The sequence below is a fragment of the Centroberyx affinis genome, unplaced genomic scaffold (genome assembly GCF_046629955.1).
Source record: "Centroberyx affinis isolate AG114_WGS23_722 - 3 ecotype Tasmania unplaced genomic scaffold, CSIRO-AGI_Caff_v1 ptg001464l_1, whole genome shotgun sequence".
NCBI lineage: Eukaryota > Metazoa > Chordata > Actinopteri > Beryciformes > Berycidae > Centroberyx > Centroberyx affinis.
The window spans coordinates 276435-298144 of record NW_027279933.1 but is presented as its reverse complement, the minus strand read 5'-3'; the positions used below and the strand labels follow the sequence as shown (position 1 = coordinate 298144).

The following is a 21710-nucleotide window of genomic DNA, read 5'->3' as shown; positions in this document are numbered from 1 at the left end:
AGGATCTGTTGTTCTCTGCTGCTCTGATTCTCTGATGCTCTGAAACGGGTCCTGCCAAATTTACAGCCAAGGGACCAAATTGGTGTTGATGCAGCACAACCCTTTAAACACTGGATGGTCTACCACTTTCCTCTCTCCCTCTGCCTCTCTCTCTTTCTCCCACTCTCTCACTCCTAATTTGCCTCTTTAGGAAGTGACAGTTGTATTTAGGGAAAAGGTTATCATTGTATTAGAATAGAGTGCTGGCCCTGAGGCTTACCTAGAATTACATGACAATGCCTGCAGCCCTCTTAGCTCTGTGCTGGGCTGAAATGTTATCAGTCTGGCTTAATTACTGTCACTGGGCAGCAGAATTGACTGTAATGCATATTTCAGTTTTGGACACACTGGAGGGATATGGAAACTTGAGTATTTAAACCCAAGTTCCGAAGATCCCTTGGTATTTAACTTTAGGTCAAAGAGTTAAATTCTCAGTCTGTGTGTGTGCATTCGTCTGTATGTGTTCAGCTTTGCCTTTTTACTCCACGTCCTTTACTGTGCCTAAAGGATGCTGTGTCTCTTGGTGTCTGTGCCATAAACACCACACACACACACGCACAGAGCACATCCTTTATCTGATTAGCTGGCACGCCTATGTGGAGCTGTGTATATGTGTGTGTGTGTTTGTGTGTGTGTGAGGCACATTGCGTCGCAGCACAGCGTCAGGCCCCAGGCAGGGCATGGATTTCATTTAGGAAAGTATCAAAGGTTTACACGCTGTTCGCTTTAATCAGCATGTTTATCAGGCAGAGAAAATTGCAGGAAGGGACCACAGGGAGAAGGGGGGGTTATCTTAAGGACCAGTAGCCTGGGAAATTGATAATGGCTACAAGGTAATTTACTGGAGACTTGTGCATCCCTCCACCGCTTTTACCCTGGCCTCTCATTCTAATTACAGCCCATGTAATGTTCTAATGAAGCTGCAGGTGTGTGTGTGTGTGTGTGTGTGTGTGTGTGTGTGTGTGTGTGTGTGTGTGTGTGTGTGTGTGTGTGTATGCGCATGCATGCATTGCTTGCATGCGTGTGAGTGCGTGCGTGTGTGTTTGTGTATGTCACCATGGATCAAGCCTATTCCACGAGAGAAGATTGAATGCATCTCAAGGCTGCGCCAGTATCTCTCGAGTGTGTAGTTGTCTCACTGTTTCTGAAATATGAATATGATATGAAAAGCAATTAGATTAGCCCTCAGCAGTATTAAAGATACACGCCACTCACAGACACAATACTCCACCGATGCTTTAAGTTGTCACTGCGGTTCCGTATTCAAGCTGGGTGTGTAAAGGAGGAAAGCTGCGGCCAGACAGACTCATCTCCTGCTCACACTAGACTGCTGATAAGATCCAGTAACTGCAGCCTGTAGCAGCAGTGGTGCTGGTGCCTCCAGTCACACGTACACACACACACACACACTCACAGACACATACACATACACATAAACCTCCAGGGGATATGGGCTGGACCACAAAGGCCTTGATACGACCAGCGTGTAAACATCCCCACTGCATTGCTGTCCAATGAAAGGAGAGACCGGGCAGGAACCTGGTTCCACTGTCTGTTTTAGACTGTGTGTGTATGTTTACATGTATTTGTGTGGTTGTGTTCAGATTACACTTCAGAATATCATTGCATGTTGAGAAAGGAGTATTTGGCCCCATGGGACAATGACGTCATATCACCATGACAATGCAATTTCACTGTATAATGGAATATTTGTGTGGTTAAGTTTCCTAAAGAATGATTTTCCTCCCTTTCCCTCTTTTCCTCCCCACAGGAAAAGGAGGGTGTCGAGGCGGTGTCTGTAGGGGCCATTCTCTCCGATTACCAGAGGGTCCGTGTGGAAAATGTGTAAGTCACACACAGGCACACACACACATGTTATATGAAGCATAATACACTCTCTAACTACAGTAAAATGCACACACACACTGAATTTAGTCCTCTGAACTCGAATGACGCACACTCTGTGGTCCAATGAAGGAAAAGACTACATCCTCTGTAGTCTTTTCCTCACTGTGTGTTCCAAACTTGGAGTTTTGTTTACACACACACACACACACACACACACACACACACACACACACACACACACACACACATACACACACTGTTCACACACACATAGAGTTTTGTTTACACCATTTTGTTTAGACTAGCTTTGGTTCTATGGTGTGGCTCCATTTTTATGGGGCAGATTTCAAGAAAAGGCATCTAAACATCTCTGGATAGTCTGATTCATAGTAGTCAGTTTTTGGTGAAATTATAAAGCTGTACTTTTGCTTTAGGTGTGAAACATGACTTTCCATGTTAGACGCAAATAGTCTCATCTGCAGGAAGGTGAGAGGGTCTCCTTGTAACATAGATACCTGTTACGTCTTACTTATTCTTGTTTTATTCTCTTTCTCTTTCTTTTTCACTCTATCTTTCTTCCTTTCTCTTTTTTCCCTCTCCCTCTAGACTTACACCGATCGGACACATTGCAGCACAAGCCTCTCTTGTCTCATATTTCCAACAGAACCACAGAGCTCTCTGCTTATGAACAAATCCTGCTGTCAATCAACCATTGTTTCCCCACACACGTGTGCACGTACACACACACTCACACTCTCACACCCTAGGCATTTCTTGAGCAGCAGACATTTATGCCCAAAAGTTTTAGCTCCAGTTACCTGCTTAGACCTGTGTGTGTGTGTGTGTGTGTGTGTGTGTGTGTGTGTGTGTGTGTGTGTGTGTGTGTGTGTGTGACACACGTGTTTATGTGACAGACAAGCACAGCTTAAGATGGTGCCATCGTAAGATAATTACTCCTTTTGGGTTTCTCCTCTTCTCCTTGACAAAAGCCACTGGCACCAGTGACAGGTGGGAGTGTGTACTGTGGGACTATCACAGTGGCAGCCTGCCCGCAAGTGGAGAAGGTGCCCAGTGCTTTTGGCTTTGAAGTTGCTCTGAATCTGGCAAGTTTTCAACATGAGCCCCTTTCCTCTCGTTCAACCTTCTTGCCCCCCCCCCCCATCCCTCTCACCTGTTCCCCAGATGTTTGCGGCTGGGTTTGCAGCCCCTGGCCTACCTGTGGCGCCGTGACCAAGAGTCCCTGCTCTCCGAGATGATATCATCTGACCTCCATGCTATACTCATCAAAGTTGCCGCCTTTGGTGAGTTTGTGTCTCACTCTCTCTTGTGTCTCAGGCAGCAGGTGAGCAGTCTGATATCCCCTCCCCTCTGGTTATTGGCTTAGTCCTCACTTTTTTCACTCTCCAGACATGGACTTTAGGTGAAGGAGTGTTTAGCATGTGGATGAAAGGGACAGAATTTGGACGAGTGAAGGATGGGAGGAGGGAAGCAGGCAGGGAGGTGTAACCAGAGAGAGAGACAAGGAGAGTAATGCCCAAATCATTAATCTGAGGCTTAGCAGCAGTGTTGAGACTTGTGCCAGCGGCATAGGCATTGAAGTGGAGAACAATATGAAAAGATAAGAAGCAGGGGGGAGGGGGTGTGATGGAAGAATAGAGTGGTATTGGGTGGAGGAGTCGGGGGTGGAGGGGTGGTTGGCAGTTGAGAAGGAATCACAGGTGATTGCCCCGCACATTAATGCAACCTGTCAATAAGTGCCGCACGTCCCCATTGTGTCTGAGGAGTGCTGCATTCTCTGCTTATGCATAACTCGAAATACATGGTCCGTGAAGCGAAGATTAAAATCTAGTATATCTCATTTACGTTTTTCAACTGCTTCAGCACTGAAGGAAGAGGTTAATGTGGTGTCACCTGCTCTCTACCTGCCTGTTTTGGAGCCCGAGGATAGGAAGATCAGATTACAGAATAAGAGAAGGAGAGAGAAAAAAAGTTTTCTTTTTCCTTCTCTTGGGTACACGGTGTTAAGATTCCTACCCTTAGATTCCTACCTGTATCTACTTGACAGTGAAGCCGGATCCCTTTTGACGGTGCCAGTGATAAATGATAATTACGACCACAAATGGTTCTTTTTACTCTCAAACTACTCATGGCGATAGATCATCATGTAGACACTGTTTACGTGCTCTTAAGTGCTTGTTGTCACCTCTGGTAGCAATCAGTTGAAAAGGGGTCCCAGCTGACTGATGACCCGCAGAGCCGAGCAGCATGTTCAGGATTTTCTGCATATCTCTCAACACTGCTCAAATAGCCTCTCATGGAATACATATGATAAGCCATTTATCTTTGGTACTGTATCTGCTGGACTCATTTCTCATTTTTGATGGTTTAATGATTAAGGAATTTTGTGCAATAAATGTCATTATAGCTTATAGCTTGTCAGATGCTTGTCAGTGGGGAGAGGATGATCAGAATCCATGTTTTTGAGACCGAGGATACTTGTAATTATTGTTTTCTGGTCAAAGTCAATTTTTCTACCCATTACACTTTCACTCTTGACTTGTATATTGTATTTTACTCAGGTTAGGCCTAACTCTGCCTTTAATATCAGTGATCACACTTTTCTCCCTGCCACCCCGCTTGAACACAGTGAACTTGCAGCAGCTAGAGGAAAGGAGGTAATTATGCAAATACATGTCTTTTTAACAGCGTCATCTTCATTTGGTGGCTGAGACAAAGGCATTGTGTGTCTGGGCTGCTGGTACTGCTGTTGTATTTGCTAAATGACCCTTCTGGAATAATCCACATGCAGAGAAAACGCCTCACCTTGAAGGCCTCAGTCACCCTGCGACCCAGCTACCTCCGCCAAGCTTTCAACCCTTCTCTAAACACAACCTCCTCTAAAAACAAATTCTCCACATTTTTTTGAAGATTATAATTAGAAAGGAAAATTACCTCGGGTGCCTTGGAGTGTGTATCTTGGCCTCCCACTGTAGGTGTTTGTGTGAGTGTGTGTGTGTGTATGTGTGTCTGTTTTGGCTACAGGTAGAAAGGGAAGATCTTATCACCCCTGACTCCTCACCTGTCCCGAGGCAGGGGTAATTAGAAAGGAGAGAATTGAATAGGGGTGCAAGCGCCGAAGGCACTTAAGGCACCACTCATATAATTGCAGCTTTGGTGGGAGCAGGTCTGAGCAGTGAGGTGTGCTGTTTGGGGGAGATTGGGTGACAGAGGGGCGTACCTGGGGGCCTTTGGTGTTTGTGTGTGTGTGTTTGTGTGTGTGTGTGAGGGAGAGAGAGAGAGAGAGATTTGGAAGGATTTACTTGTGCAGACCTCAGGAGGAGATAAAAACAACTCTCACAGGGCAAAGGTTAAGGCTGCATCTGAAATGACAGCCAAAACAGCTTATGATATTTTGTGGTACATTTGCACAGTATGACGCAGGCTCCAAATAGTGGGAGGTCGTTGGAGCTTAATATTCCTTCATTACCTACTTAGAAAGACAGGTGGAAATTAGCAGTGAACGGATAAAGAAAAAATACTTCTTGTCTTTAAGGGAGGAGATATTCTGAGATGACAAATCCCTGTGGTGAAAAGACAGCTGTCCAAATGCAGGATGATCCTCTAAGTGAATTCTCTAGAAGTGTTCATTTGCGTGCTGATGGCAGACTAAAACCACAAAAGAGAGAAAGAAGATTTTAGTCTTTGAAGATGCCAAATTGCGTGTAGTTGAACTTTCTGAGTCTAAGCCTATGGATGTCAGGAAATGCTTCTCATTAGTGAAAAGCATTGCCTCCAATGGGAAATGTGTATTTGTTGGTTAATTATCTCTTTATCATACAATATCTTTTTTGCTAACCATGGTAATTGGCGATTCCAAATGCCAGTATTAAATATTCATGTAATTAGTTAATTGATTGATTAGTGCAGGTGTGTATGAGGGCACGGGTTCAGTGCGCTGTGCAGCAGTTAATTGGTCCTCAGCTCCAGAGATAATTGGCATGTGTGAAATCAAGGTCTATCTGTCGGAAACCTTTTATCACTGCATGATCTTTTACCCTTCACATGAACATACCCTTTGTGTTACGAGGAAGAGAATTTATCACTGCATCATGAATTGCTTTCACTGATCACCTCACCCACTTAAAGACACTGAATATAATTTAATATACACTTAAAGTACGATTAATGTTCAAAGACAATAAAAAAACGCTACTTGCCATTTGTTTCAATGTGCTAGGCAGTGACTGGGCAATTCAAATACCATTCTTTCCTCTCCTATACATTTACATTACATTTTTTTTAATCTTAAAGATACTCTTATCCAAGGAAACGTACAATGAGTGCAAAGCAGAAATAGATTAAATTCCAACATCATCAGCATTTCAAGCAACCAATACTAAGGATTAATGTCCAGGCAATAGATGTAACATATGTTCTGTGTCCCTAGAATATTTACGTACAACCGCAAAGTACGACATAAAGAAACAACAATTCCTGGAAGTGAGTGTGTTGTTTTCTAACCCAGGACAAAACTTTGAGACTACTGTTTTAATCTGTTGTTGACATTCTCTGTACCACTGTTCGTAAAGCACTGAGGCACTGACACAATTAAAGAAGCTTTAAGGCAATTACAGTAAATGATAAACTAGTGGCCTCGGGTTGTACAGTGTAACCTTGACTTGGGTCACATTCTGTTTAGCCTCCTGCTAAGCGTCAGGGTCAGTTGCTTTTCTATTTAGTCGATTCAGAGCCTATCGTATATCAAAATTTCAATTTGGTCATCAAAAGAAAAACAAATTCTCAGTTATCAATACATTGATTATGAGAAGCTTTTCACTGTCACGTTTTAATTAAAATTGCAGTGACTACATACCAGGTTTGATCAGAAGTTGCTGTCCCACAGCAAGGCAAAATGTATGAAGGGATAACTCTTAAGCTTGACATGTTTAGGTAAACAGACACCCATTTTACCTGCCTTTCCTTGACCTTGACTTTCTCTTGCCAGTTCAATCACATTGATGTCTTTAAACAGATTGTTATTGTAAGGGTCAAGGTTCAACTGAAGTAGCCTTTAACAGTGTAAGTAAGATGGGCAGCAATAGTTTCACATTTATTTCACTTATGTTTTCATTTAGTTTGAAACCTGCAAAATCTCAGCATAAATTACACATTGGACCTAGATTTGAATTAGAATAAAATTAGAATTCTATAAACCTAATAAATAGATTCATTAAGTTCCACAGTTTTAAAGATTAATTCTCTCCAAGACTTCCACTATCGAGCATATATTCAATATGCTTATAACTACTTATAACTAATTTCTCCTTTTTCATTTGTTGAATTGAAAAGATTTCATCTTGATGTGGTTGCCACACAATTCATGCTGCCTATTATTCTGTTCACAGACATTGAATTTCAGATAAGAGCCTGACAAATTTCACATATAACCTTAATCTTATCATCCTTTGTATGGCGCAGCCTCCCTCCCCTTCTCTCTCTTCCCCTCCGTTCTTTCTTATTCTCTCTCTCTCTCACTTGCGAAGATTAGGTGATAGTGAGCAGCTATTGTTTTGGCGGAGGTCTTTGAGAGTGTTGTTCAAAGGCTGATGCCGCTCACCTACTAGGGAGGAGATGCTTATTTCATGCATTTAAAAGCTAAAATGTTACACATCATGAATCCAATTTTCTCTGCCTTTTCTCTCTGAAGGCAGGGATTAAAGCCGAGCTGTCAGCTGGCATGCCAGATCTTAAGACAACCCGCGGATGTCTGCGATACTTCGCTCAGCTCGGCTCAGACGGTATCTAGAATCTCCCAGCTTCTAATTTAGCATTAGGCTCAGTAAGCAAAATCACAGGCGGTTTCAATTAAATAGGTAAGTCACTGCTGTGGGCTTACACGAATCAACCTGTTAAAGGTGAGCGGAGGCCAATCATGATCGTTAAAAAGAATTAGTACGAGTCTTTGCTCTGGAAATAATTGCCATTGACTTTTACAAGGGTAGAAGAGAGAGCATCATATTCTGTAGAGTTCAGAAGGGGAACATGTTTTTATCTGAGAACTCTGGCTTTTGGTCCAAGGGTTGTATTTCAAAAGCCAATTTTTATGCATGATCAAAGGGTTTTCCAGATTTTGCAAGTTATTGTAAGCTTACTGTGGTATGGTTTAACTTGTTATACTGCGATAAATTCCCATCACTTTCCACTTGCCTGTTTCTTGCTGTCTTATGAGGTCCTCCATCCAATACGCCTTTTTTAAGATCTCCCACCTTTCACCATTTTCTCATGTCTGAACACAAAACTGGCTTGATTGTTTAAATGGCTCTTGGATTCCTGGTAAACTTTTTATTCCTTGCTAATTTCAGCCTCTTAAATGTCGACAAGGCTTTTAAAAAATGCTCTCCCTCATTACTGGACTCCCTGGTTTTAAAGTTCACTGAATTTAATTGCAGTTTTATAGGATAATACGGGATAAAAAGCCCTTTTAAAGGAGAGCCATTCCTCTCAGTCTCTCTTAGGGAAGCTCCTCTCTCTCCAAAGTGCGGTCTTGCTGTCTCTGGCAGCAGACTAATGGCAGCTTCTAGTGGGCTTATTTGGGTTTAATGTGGCATAATGAGGTTAGGTAATTGGGTTTAGGTCAAGTTGTAAAACAGGTTGAGAGGAGACAGGGATGTGAAGATCATGTAAATGAGTGGTGTTAGATCGCTGAAGGCTCACACTGGTGGCTACTCAAAGACTTCTTAAAACATGTATTGTCCAAGTACGAACTCATTCCACCTATCTTCATTTCTAAACTGTTTCGGTAACCTTTAGTCAATTAGGACCATCAATTAAGAAACACTCATACAAGTGTAAAGTGGTCTTAGGAGAAATGCCATCACGTTAATGCCATCTTTGCATCATTTTATCACTCATTCCTGTCTCCTGCGTTTCCATCCTCCTCCTCCCTCCCTGTAAATATCAAATCATGTATCATATATTATTTAAGAGTTAGGAAGTTAATGAACATATTAAAAAAGCGACATCCCCTCAGCAATTTGAAGCCAATCATTAACATTTGTTAAAAGGCATGACTAATTAAAGAGGATATTTAAATGGGATTGAATTTTAATGCTTTTTTCTCCCTCCTTATTACCTTTGTGGCAGGGTTAAGATGAGAGGATGTCGAGATTAGATATTCTCACACTAATTAAGACCACGGATCCCCTGGGAAGAGAATAAGGGCCTGCTCATTCTCTCCCTCCACACTCACTCTATCCTCATTCTCTCCCTCCCTCGCTCCGCTGTGGCCCTCCTACACTCCCCCATCTTGCTGGACCACTGGGGCCCGGAGGAGAGACACAGCTGGGATTAAGATGAAACCAGGATGAGATGCAATGTCCTTCCTTCTCTTCTTCCTTCCCTTCCCTCTCGCCTCCTATTCGTTGCTCCCCGAGGGGCCGCAGATGACACGTTAACCTTTGAGGTTGTCAGGTCATGAGAGAAGAGAGATTCTCACATTACGATTAACTTCGTTCCTCTAATTAAACACATGAACGTGCAGATGAACAGGACCATATGATGCTTCAGAAGAGAGGGGGTAGATTGGATTTTCAGAGAAATTATTAGGGACAATTCTGCAAATTATTTTTTATTGCGATGGCATTCCTGTCACAACTCCACATCACTCCGTATAGGTCATCAGTAACTTGTTAATGATTATGTCAATCAATTAATAGGCAGGCACAGTGAGAGGAAATGGAAAATGTTGGAGAATGAGGCAAGCCGCTGCCAGTGGCCATCAAGATGTACATTTTATGTTCTAGTAATCTTGCCCTCATATGGTGAGATCATAGCCAGGCATGTTACACTAAAAATCATGGCGGGGGTATGTGGCTGCATGGTTTGAAATTCACTAAAAGTTTTGCACTAAAACTTTCCCACTCTCTTCCCATTCCTGTGTTTTTATTGTTCTATACTTTGCACACGGCATCTGGTACGCTAAGTGCTTTCGTTTCTTCATTATGATTGTTCTGTTTCTGTTCTGAACAGTGAGGAAGGTGCAGTATGAGCGCTGGCTTCTGTGTCTGTGTTTTCTTTGTAAGAGGGGTTGTTTACCGGGTGAGAGGGAGTTCAGCGTGGCGCCATCAGGAACAGGTGTCAGGAAGACGAAGCAGGATTTAGTGTCACGAAGGGAGTAAAAGCTATCAACACTTAACAAGCTGAGTAACGTGCACTATTTAAGTACACCCTTTTATTCCAGCTAATATGTTCGTAATCCCTAAATAGGTCTGATCAAAGTGGTAATCTTTCTGTAAAGCTATGGTCTTGATCAGGGCATCTTCTTAAAAGGGCAAGGCGATATGGCAAAGGGCTGTGTTTTTTTTTTGTAGAAGTATACTTTACTTCTTGGTTTTTCTGTTTGGGGAGCAAGAGCCAGTGAGCTTGTATTTTTAGGAGTGTGGCACCACTGGGTATGCATACAAAGCTCTCCTCCACCCTTCTCTTCCCCTCCTTCTTTTCTCTCCCATGCCTGTGAGTCACTTCCATGCACCATTTCAGGGGAAGGGGAGGGAAAAGGCAAATAAACAAGATCTCTTTCCAAAGTTTATGTTCTCAAAGGGAACTAGATGAGGAGGAGGAGGAGGAGGAGGGGGAAGGGGCGGGAGGGGGGGGTTTGCTTCGGCCAGCAATTGAAAACTGTTGCCCTTACCCGGAGAGATCTGTGTACACTACTTGCAAAGTCAAACAAATAGATCCAGGGTGCAGGTTTACGTGTGTGTTTGTGCGACTGCCCGTAAACCTCCCTGCCTGTCATCTTCAATCACTGTTCTCTGTTCCTGATCAGGCCTCTCTCTCTTTCCGTACGTTTGTGTCTGTGTGTGTGTGCACGCAACTGTGTTTGTGTGTGTATTTCTGTGTGTGTGTGTGTGTGTGCGTATCTCTGTATGTCTTTGTGTGTGTTTCTCACATGGGTACCAGGCCTGGATCCAGAGAAGCACTTAGGAAAACCTCTGGCTGACATGGAGCCCTATCTGAAACAGGTCACATACTGGTAGATACTCTGCCACCTTGTTTAAACTCTTGAATTTCAGTACTTGCTTGTGTATCTTTTTGTACATCATCTGTTCACAATCAGCAGTCAGGGTGTCTGAGGTTCCTGAAAGTCTTAAAATGTCTTCAATCTTAAGTACAGTTATACATATTATTGAACTTTACATTTCAGAAGTCTTAGAAACTGTATTTATTGTGAGAAATCATCCCAGTCACGCAGACCTATATTCTCATAGGTGTACTGTTTTCATATTGGTCTTATGTTTCATATTAACTGGTATTAAAAAGGTTGAATAGAGGCTTAATTTTAACTAGCAGACACCCTGGTAATGTAAGTGCTTCTATTACTTTTGTAGAGTAAATGATGTGATTGAAGTGAAAGTGACACAGTAAAAGGTGATTGTTTATTTTAATGAGGTGTTTTGTTTTTGGTGATTAGCTCTCTCAGAAGTATGGAGTCCATATCTGTGGGGAAGGAGGCGAATATGAAACCTTCACCCTTGACTGCCCTCTCTTCAAAAAGAAAATAGTAATGTGAGTAGAGTATTATAAACAGACAGGTATTTGTCTGTTTTAGAACACAGTTACTGTTTTATCAGTGTGTGGCTAGTTTAACTTTAGAAAGTGATGTGAATTTGACCAATAGTGTATGAAAGTTTTTTGTTTTTTTTTCCTTGTGCAGTGATGCAATGGAGACAGTGATCCACTCTGCAGATGCCTTCGCTCCAGTTGGCTACCTGCGCTTCACCAAGATGCACACCGAGAACAAAGACGGTGTGAGTCAAACTTCTGAAGGAATCCAAGAGTATGACTTGTTTCACAAATAACATCAATGCTGTTCAATGTTGAATCAATAATTTTGCAACAAAAGTTAGAGTTGCTCTGGGGTTGATTATTCTAAAACCACTTTGAGGGCAAAACAAACACAAGAACAAAACCGTTGCCCTTTGGTGTCTGATAACTTTGTCGACGAGAAGAGAAAAACAGCACTGTAGGGCGCGGGGTAGATCAACCTCCAGAGGGCCTCTCTCTTGCTCTCGGTCTCTCCCTTCATCCCTGGCTCTCTCTCCTCTAGCCCCACATGGCCTACTTTGACGTCTGCAATATTCACTGCTGCCTGAAACTAGGCCCAGCTTAATAAACATGTCTGCTCACATTAAGGCGCTTTGCATTCAGGTAGCTGGCTAAGCGGACGCAGGCGGGGGTTGGGGGGGAGGCGGTAGGCACTTGGGTTTGGTATATTAGAAGGAGCTGAATGGGGGTCCGTAGACTGGAAGGGTGACACTTTACTTCCAAACATTTTACTTCCCATGCAAGGGCAGACATTTTTAGAATCCTGAATTTACTGTGAGAAAACTGTGGCGGTGGAGACATAGGCCTCATTTATCTGTACTGTAATTACTCTGGTTCAAATTGTCCGTTTTAATAAGACACCCACTAGTTGACGAGGGTTCCTGGCAACGGGAGATGCTGCTTGTAGCGCAGTTGCAGTGGCTGTTGCAGGGGGTTTGAGAGTGTGTAAGGGTTACACAGAGGGAGGGTACCAGCCTGTGACTGGGCACGTCTCCAGGGTCCTGCATGTGTTTGTATGTGCACGTGTGTTTCTGTGTACATGTATGGATGTGTTTCTTTTTTTTTTTTTTTTGTTTGTGTGTGAGACTGTGTGAGAGAGAGAGAGAGAGAGAGAGAGAGGGAGAGAGAGAGAGAGAGAATTCCTATGTGTGGTCCTGTGTATGTGTATCTGCATGCTACCCTATTGGGTGGGGGCTGGGACTGTTATGGACAGAAAACATCCCCCCCCTCCCTGCAACCTCAGTGACCCTCCAGCATCACTCCCTACAGCTATATATTTTTTACTCCCCACCCCACTGCTCCCACCCCCTTCACACAGACACACACACACACACACACATACACACACACCCACAGCCCCTGTAGCCCCCCCCAGGTTGCTGGGGGAAGAGCAGGGAGATCCAGGGCCTGGGAGGGGAGGGGGGAACCAGGGGAGAACCTGCCCTGGTTCAGCCTTCTGAAGCTCTTCTCGTCAGGGTGACAGATCCGCGGTGACACCAGCACTAGAGGAAACTGCACCGGGCTCAGGGGGTGAGGATGGACCGCCATCATTTGCCCTCCGTTAATGCTAGTCAAGCTATTTTTCGTGCTGGCCAGGAGAGAGGGCCTGAAGTATAATTAATTTGATTATCATATGGCCTAATGCAGTTGACAGCAGATGAGGGGGGTGAATGAGTGTTGGGCAGGGTGAGGGCGGGGGGGTGTTGAGGAAATATGAAATATGTATTTTAATGTGTGACGCCCCAGCAGGATTTGGCAGGTAATATGTATGCCTTAGAGAATGCTAATGATTTGTTATTTAAAGAAGTAGCAGAGTGTTGAGGCAAAGTATAAATAAACAGATGAATAAAACACTACTCCGGTGAAATCCAAAGCATGTCTCACGCACCCAGTCATGAGTTTTGACTGACAGCCAGCATGATTGAATCTACAGTATCAGAAAACTCTCTCCACTCCCTATTCGCCTAAATCAAGAATATGTTAGCATGTTGTTTCATATTCATTCACCTTGAAGTTATATGTGTCTGGGCCCTTGTCGTGGAAAACTGACACACACTGCCAGCTCGGTGGGGTATTGAAAAGCTCGACTAATTATACTGCGTTTTGTCTGTCTTTGCAAAAGGCTCTGCGTTGTTTGGTGGGCGTTTGGCCTGATGTATTCCCTGTGGTGTTTTATTGCAGGATGTGGTGGCGAGAGCTTTGCCCCATGGTAGTTGTCCTTGCCAGAACGCCATTGACAAGATGACTGAGGAGGTGGAATATGCTGATCAAGCTGAAGACAACCAGCAAGAATTTACATCAAATTGTGACCTTAGTTGTCAGCGGGGCCGTGGTGAGATGCGTTTATTGTGAGACATGTGGTGGGATGTACGTGCCAACATGCGTGCACGTGTGTGTGTGTGTGTGTGTGCGTGCGTGTGTGTGTGGGTTTATGTCTGTGCCCGTGTGCATGCATGTGTGGGTGTGTCGGATGATATCTGAGTGTGTGTACCCAGAATCTGTGTCATGCGGCCAGTGTCATGATGCTACTGTTTTTGAGTGATTGTTTGACAAGGGCTGTCATTTCAGCAACATATTTATGACAGTCTTTGAATTCATTTCTCCTCTGATACAATCCACCCATGCATGAATTACATCTCATATATGCCCTGGTTATAGATGAAAAAGAAAACAAAAGGAATAGCGTGTTTATTTTTACATCCTAAAAGTCTAAATCAAACATAATCACCATGTGACTAGGAATTTGCAGTGCAGAGTGCATCAATTATTTTTGTGAATTCAAACCTGCTAACCCTCTTCCTCTTCATGGCATTGCATCTCTTCTTCCAGAGCTTCCTCCATCCTGCTCACCGAGAAGCTCTAGGGGCTATCAGTGGATCTCTGGCATCAATGGGCTTCAGAGCAAAGACCCCGGGATCCAGGGCCAAACCACAGCAGCTTTCACACTGCTGCAAAGTAAGGGAGAGCGAGAGAGAGATCGAAAAAGAGAGAGAGAACACTTCTGAAGAAAATGGTGTACCAGAGCTCTGACAACGTTCTTAAATATCTCTAAGCTCAGAAAAACACAAGGAACTACTAGAAAATTCTTTTTTGCCTCTCTGAAATCACACAAGCAAATGGCACGCAGAAAGACACACAAGTACGCTAAGCCTAAATAATCCATGTTCTCTTCGATCAAATAAAAATTAGATCTTTTATATGATCAGAGGGAGACGGTACGGGATTCCTTTGTCCAGGGGTGATTTAAGCTACTCAGTAAAACAGATATCGGAGGGCTTGCTGTACTACACGGCTCGCTTTAGCCCCCTAAAAAACCAACGGAGGGGGAAAAAAAGATGGGGAAAAGTTCTTTGTCCCCTGGGTGCCTCTTTCTTCCTCCTTGTTGTGTTAGCAAAACACACTTGAGGAGGTGCGGCAGAGCTTGAGAAATCGTTCTTTATTCAAAAACGCTTGTCTAAAGCCAGCAGGCGAAGCCCCATGTGTCAGAGACTCCGTCCGTCACAGGGACGGGATAGCGAGCGGGCCACCAAACAAGGACAGGCACTTCAAATTAACCCAAACCCAAGCCTCTCTTTAAACACACACATACACACACACACACACACACACGCATAGTGCAGTCATGTTGGGTGGGTTATCGTTTTTGCCCTGCAGAACTTTTAAAGTGCACGCTTTTACAGAGTATCTCAGTCTTTTTTTTCTTTTTCTCTTTTTTGATGGAGAAAGAGAAGCGAAAGATGAAAAGCATATTTAATGTTTATCGTGGTGCTCGGCTGAACAGCCTTCACAGTGCAGAGACAATATTAAACAAGTTAATATTTAATGAACAACCTCTTTGTATGAGGGCGAAGTAGTCTGAGACGCTAGCGTTGGCAAAGGAAAAACAAACTTGAAGCTCTTTCACATGATTGTAGGGAGAAAGGCTTCTCTTTGAGCCCTTACTCCTCCGTTTGCATCCACAGCATGCCATGTGTATGCATACTGTATTGGACTGTGCTGTACGGGAGGGGACAAACACCATTACCACTTAAAAGCTGTCTCAATGGTAAACATATTTCAAGATGGATTTGTTGCGGGGGGTAACAAATGACAGAAAAAACCTGTTCACCTGTAGACTGCAATGGTGACTTCAGTCTTCAAATGACTCTTTAAATGGATTGGTCACATCAGTGGGTATAGCATGGCACTAACACTGCCAGTTTGATTCCCACTGGCACCATACATAAGACAAATGCATACACTCTTGGAACTGTAAGATAATTTGCATAAAAGTATCCACCAAATCTGCATATATTAGGTAAGGTAAGGTAAGGTTGTGGTGGGTGATAGGTTATGCTACTGAGCTTATGTTAGGCTAATGTGATTTATAATGTGTTCCCCCTCTCCAGGTGAGTTGGACAACAGAGGCTGGAAGATGAAGCACATTGTCCTGGTTCACCTCTATGTAAACAGCATGGAAGACTTTGGTCCCCTCAACACAGTCTATAAGAAGCACTTTGGCGTTAACCCTCCAGCCAGGTCGGGGAACACACACACACACACTCGCACACACCTTTCTGTCTGTCTTTCTCTCTCTCCCCTCTCTCTCTCTAAGGGAACACCTTCATGTAGTCTAAACTCTAAAGCATTTCGCTGCAGTATACAGTACTTTCATCCTCCATGAACATTCTTACCACAGCATTCATCCATCTACCTACATTTCCCTTCTTTTCCTCGCAGGGTTTGTGTCCAGGCTCCTCTATCTGCTGGTCAGCTGCTGCAGATGGACTGTCTGCTCCACGACTGGACCGAGCCCCTGGAGGACGGCTCCTTCCACCAGAGAGAGGCCCTGCACGTCCAGGGCCTGTCCCACTGGGCCCCAGCCAACATCGGGCCCTACAGCCAGGCCCTCAGGGTAAGGCTCCAAGGCCCACGGCGGGGAATAGAGCTGGTGTGGGCGTTGTAGATTTCAGTGGTGGAGGGTAGCAATGCTGGCAGGTTGAATTTAGTGGTGGCCATAAAGGAAAACATTTGCTCAAGTCTAATCTAAAAAAAAGCCCACCAGGACGGATTTTATTCATCCAACAAGCGTTTTCTATCCAAATTTCAAACACCTTCTTCACATCACTGGTTTGGCTGCTCAAATGCAAGCGACAGCAAAGCATCTCCCACAAAATCCCCTGATCCGTTTGGGTGGGACATAGCCCAAAACAAGGGGCATTGTTTTCTCTTTTTTGTGCCATTGTAAGCAAAGCAATGAAAAGTCTCACTATAGGAAGGTAGGATAGGAAGGATCAAATTAATTAATTATCTAATTAAACATGAATCTTGCTGGTGTAGCGTCATTGTTGTGTTTGACTCTTACAAAGCTGTAATACAGCTGTTGAAGTCCCTCAGATAACATGCACAGTACTTTGCGTGCATCTCTCTCTTGTCTGTTTGTGTGTGTGTGTGTGTCTGTGCGTGTGTGTATAATTGTTGTTTTGTGTGATAGTTTGTTCTCAATAGTACTTTTGTGTACACATGCAAATATGTATCTCCATTATAGTGGGCAGTATGTATCCATGTTTGCACTTGTTTGTAAAGTTACGAACGGCCTAACTTCTTTCATATTGTTTCAAACCCAGAAAGAATGTTACATTCAAAGGGAGAGCAGAGGAAGTGTGGGCCGTGGTTGCACGGTTGGCTTGGTGTTCTGTTTACCCAGTGTGTATTATATGGGATTACACTTGTCAAGGTACTGTCAACAAGGCTAGTGTCCGTCTCCTCCACACTGTCCTTGATCCCCTAGCCAAATCCCTCTATGAGTGAGAACATGTGTGGATCAGCCATTCATTTAGAGCTTGAAGGCATATCTCACCAATGTGTCACCGAAGCCCAGAGGATCCTGTGCAGTTAGGATTCTTGTGACGTTACCTATAGAGTCAGGTTTGCTTTTAACATGCCAGCAATGTGCGATTTCCTCAATGGAGTCTCATTGAGACATGAAATTGAAGTGAGCTGTGGGCCTGTACTGTTGCCTCTGGAAAACAACATAATCTCTCGTTCTCCTAATGATCTTTCATATCCAAAGCAATTTGAGAAAACAATGAGAGGAGTTTGTTTGCTCAGAGCTGTGCAGCGCTCTCGACGACCCTGCGTCGTCTCCCAGTGTGTCTGCTCCTCCTCCACGCTACAACGACTTAATTAGATCAAAAATGTATTAACAACTCTTCAGTACAGCCAGAGATTTTTACATATTGATACAATTACCCCCTTGCTGTGAGCATGCAGATGTGGTCCCTCCCCCCCATGACTCCATCTTAATGACAATCTTCCGTGGTGACTGTTGCTGTGTGACGCCATGGCGACAGGGCTCCGGCAACAACGGAGACAGAGAAGCTGCCATCTGAGACCAAATAACCTGGAGCCCTCTACCTACCCAGTGTCTGGAAAATAATTAGTAATTAAAAGTAGAATCCCACTATACAAGGGGGCTGGATGGGGGTTGAACAGCTCAAATGATGAATTTGTGATCTTAATTATTTCCTGGAGAATGTCATCGGTTATGTGCAACAGAGGTATTTTTGTAAAGATCCTTTTAAAGGGACGGTGACACATGCCTTAATGGATAAAATGAATAGCAAATAGCTGAGTGATTGCAGTTAATTGTTTATAATCTTGCTTGTGGTCTGACAGAACCTGGTTCCTCAATAGTATTGGGCCACGCAAGCCATTTTTAATGTTCATGTGTGGTGGAAGTTAATTAGGGCTATAGATTGATCGATGTCCGGGTCTATTGGGAGCAGAGCATTTGTGTGACAAGTGTCCAGTGGTTTGAGAGACAGCACATGGCTGCTGACAGGACATGGCACTCTGGCCCTGCAGGATTTGACTAGGGCTCCACAACGAGGGCCGGTACTGGTGGAGGTACAGAGGAACCGCATTAGGGATTGGCATGTGATGGATGCTGGACCTTCAAGCTCCATCCATCCATTCATCTATCTGCCCGGCTTGTCATGTCTCTCAGCCCCAGCTCTCAGGAATGGCAGGCTGACTGGCTGTTGACGCGGCCTGGCGAGCTGACAGATTCAGATCGGACTTGATTTAAAGAATTAGTTAACCTTTATGACGTCACAGCTGGGGGGCCCTTGGTGTATTGTATGTTAATGTATGGTATGACAGTGGTTTAAGTAAAATCAGCCGCAAGCTATAAAGACAAAAACTGTGATTTAATTTATGGTTTTTACACTATCTCATATTGGTTCCGTTCCTGATTAACATGAGTTTGGAGGTTGTATTTAGCGTAATAGTTATGATATTGTTAGTGAGTGCAGTAAGATCAAAATTCTTGCAGCCAATTGTTTTTTGTTTTGCTGTGTTGATATTTATCAGAGATCTAATGCAAATTCTGCCGTCTTTTGTTTGGTCTCAATTTGCATAATTTAATTAAGCTATCAGAAATGCCACTGTTTTATTACATCAATCACTTCATTGAAAACAAAAAAATACATGCCCTCAGACATCCAGCAGTTTTATCACAAAATATCAAAACAAATTCTCTCATTACAACATCAGCCAAGTAATGGCATGCTCTTAAAAGAAAAAAAGTTATTACTGCATTTTCTTGCATTGAGTGAGCTTTTAGACCCACTCTGCTGCATTAACATAATAGCAGGAAAGAAGAGCATGGGCCTATTTTTTTAGCCAGTGATGGTCCACATTTTTATACAGAAATCCATTTGTACTCATAACAGACGATTAAGCTTGTGAGTTGCCAGACGGAAGAAATTGACCCATCATTTACCAAAGTCATAGTTAACAACAGGAGTCCCAAATTGCTGGATTTTTTTTCCACATCTATTTGAATTAATGCTGCCTGTTCCGTCACATTCCCTTTGGAACAGCATTTACAGAGGCAAACACAATAGCCAAACCATGTCTGAATAGAAACACTATCAGTTGAATGGTTGTTAAACATCTCCTCTTTCCTGTTAAGGTAAGTGGCTCACCCCTGGGATATTTGCTGGGAAATTATACTCACTGATCAGATTCTGTGGGGTGTGTTTGGGGAGCTGACAGTGCTAGCCTCAGGTTGCTGGTGAACGCTAACCCTTTGCCTCGTTCCCCTAATTGTGAGTGACAGTCAATATTGTGGAAGACTCTCTTGCACGAGCCCGCGATAGGATTTGCATTGGATTTTGAAGATTGTCAAAGTGGACTGTGAGGCATCAGGAGGAAAGTGGATCTGACGTTGCCAATTGGCATCAAAGGGAGGAGTGGACTGCGGCGGATGGTAGAATTTGAATAATCTTCTTACAGGAGCCTAAATGCCTTTAAAACAATGAGCTAAGCTTTGTCTGACCCCCTTGATGAAGAGTTCAGAGGTCAAGTTGAGCTGTTTTGAGGCTGGGCCACCCATGTAGGGCCAGAGAAAGGACACAGGACGGTCTGAAATGAGAATATGGGGTTTCCTCTGCCTGTTTTATTTTATTTATTTTGGGCAACAAAGTATACATGTTATAGGTATCATTGCACACATATATTTTGAGAATAACATATGGATATATTACACTTTTTTCTAATAAAATCTGGGGGAAATCAAATAATAAAAGTGAGTTTGTGAAGATTAGAGAGCTGCCAGTAGGACTGTCTGTGGTGAATAGTCAAGGGGGTGACAGCTAAATATGAGCTAATGTGGGGAATGAGAAAGCAAAATTTTCAGTGATGAATAGCAGGAATTAAGCTAAGTGCTTTTGTTTTATGGTTTGTTATTCTCGCCCAGAATGTTTCACTACTGTGAAAGAGCCTACATGCACAATTCAGCACCCTTCCCCACCCCCACCCCCCCACACACACATACAACCCTCACCCCACCTCCCAAAACTTCCTCAGCCTACATCTAGAGACTACATCTCCCTCAATTACCACAGAAGAGTAATTAGCCAAAAAGCAGTGTGTGCACGTCTGCGTGTGGGGAGGTATTCACACAGTACGAACAGATTAATTAGGACGTTTAACTTCATTTCTAATACAACAAAATTAATCCCATAAAATATGAGGGATCTCAGAGGAGGTGCCTGTCAGCCTCTGACGCCTCTCCCCCGTTCGCCATAATCTATTAAAACCTTGCTTTTATCTCACCTCGCCCCTGTCATACTTTATGGATTTTTTCATAAACACGGCCCATACTTCATAAATGTCTCAATTTTCTAGTCTATTAACATTACTTCAAAAGCGCTTGATAAAAGAGGAGGGCATGCGTGAAATAATGCACCAATAATACGAAACGCTGGAGGCTAGAACAGTAGGGGCGGCTCTCTAGCGTGCACACTCAGACAATGCAAGGGATGTTATCAACTCTAATAAAAGAACAAATGATCACTTCCAACCAAGGAGGAGGGGAGATGAGGCAGGGAGGAAGGGGTGGGGCGCGGGGGGGAACAGTTGTCGAGTAATTGAGTCGATGAAAAATGAGGTCTTGAAGGCTGAATGGTTTGATCAGTCGTGAGATTGAAGGCTACTCAAAACTATGGTGTTCTCTGACACATCTAGTCGCTTGCTCCTGGTTGCCACGGAGGACGTTAACGTGGATTTGTGTATTTTTTTTTTTTTTTTTTTACTCTCTGCTCGTTTCACCAAAGGCACAAGCAGAATAGGCTGGCTGTTTGTTTCCTTTACAGAACGCCTGAATCATAAGCAATGAGTAGAACCTTTTGTTTGGAGGGATTCAGAAAGGCTTTGACTGACAGTTGGGCTTCACCTCAGAGCCTTTCCCCAGCGAGCATTGATTCAGTTCCTGTCTTTGTACATCACCTGTGTCTGTCTCTGTAGGCTTTACTCATCCTACCCAAACACTCGGGTCAACTGTCTTCACTTGAACTGGACACACACGATACTCACTGATCAAACCCAGTAAGACCTTACCGGAATGGCATGTCGGCTGTATGCCCCGAGGCCAGGTCTTACACAGACACACACACACACACACACACACACACACACACACACACACATACACACACCTGTGCACTCTTTGTGACTCGGCCCAGGCTGTACGACAAGGTAAACAAGCTCGGCCATTAAACTGAGTCACAGGTGACTCACTGTATGTCTCACAGATGACTGACAGGACAGGTTCACAGCATTCAAATCACGTTGACTGACATGCAAATGCACAAACAAACACATGAGCAAAATAGGCACTTGAGCACGAACACATTCCCTCATACCGTTGCAGAATATACACACAAACTAAACAA

The 21710-nt window shown here is 43.7% G+C and overlaps 1 protein-coding gene across 1 annotated transcript in view; it reads left to right on the top strand.

The window, feature by feature from the left end:
- dph6 (diphthamine biosynthesis 6) overlaps positions 1-21710 on the top strand; it is a 56622-nt gene that overhangs the window by 14263 nt on the left and 20649 nt on the right. The window contains exons 4-12 of the mRNA XM_071526801.1: positions 1811-1884; positions 3070-3188; positions 10846-10907; positions 11357-11451; positions 11600-11693; positions 13672-13822; positions 14320-14445; positions 15879-16008; positions 16210-16384. Of these exons, the coding sequence (XP_071382902.1) occupies positions 1811-1884; positions 3070-3188; positions 10846-10907; positions 11357-11451; positions 11600-11693; positions 13672-13822; positions 14320-14445; positions 15879-16008; positions 16210-16384 (1026 nt within the window). The remainder of the gene's footprint in view (positions 1-1810; positions 1885-3069; positions 3189-10845; positions 10908-11356; positions 11452-11599; positions 11694-13671; positions 13823-14319; positions 14446-15878; positions 16009-16209; positions 16385-21710) is intronic.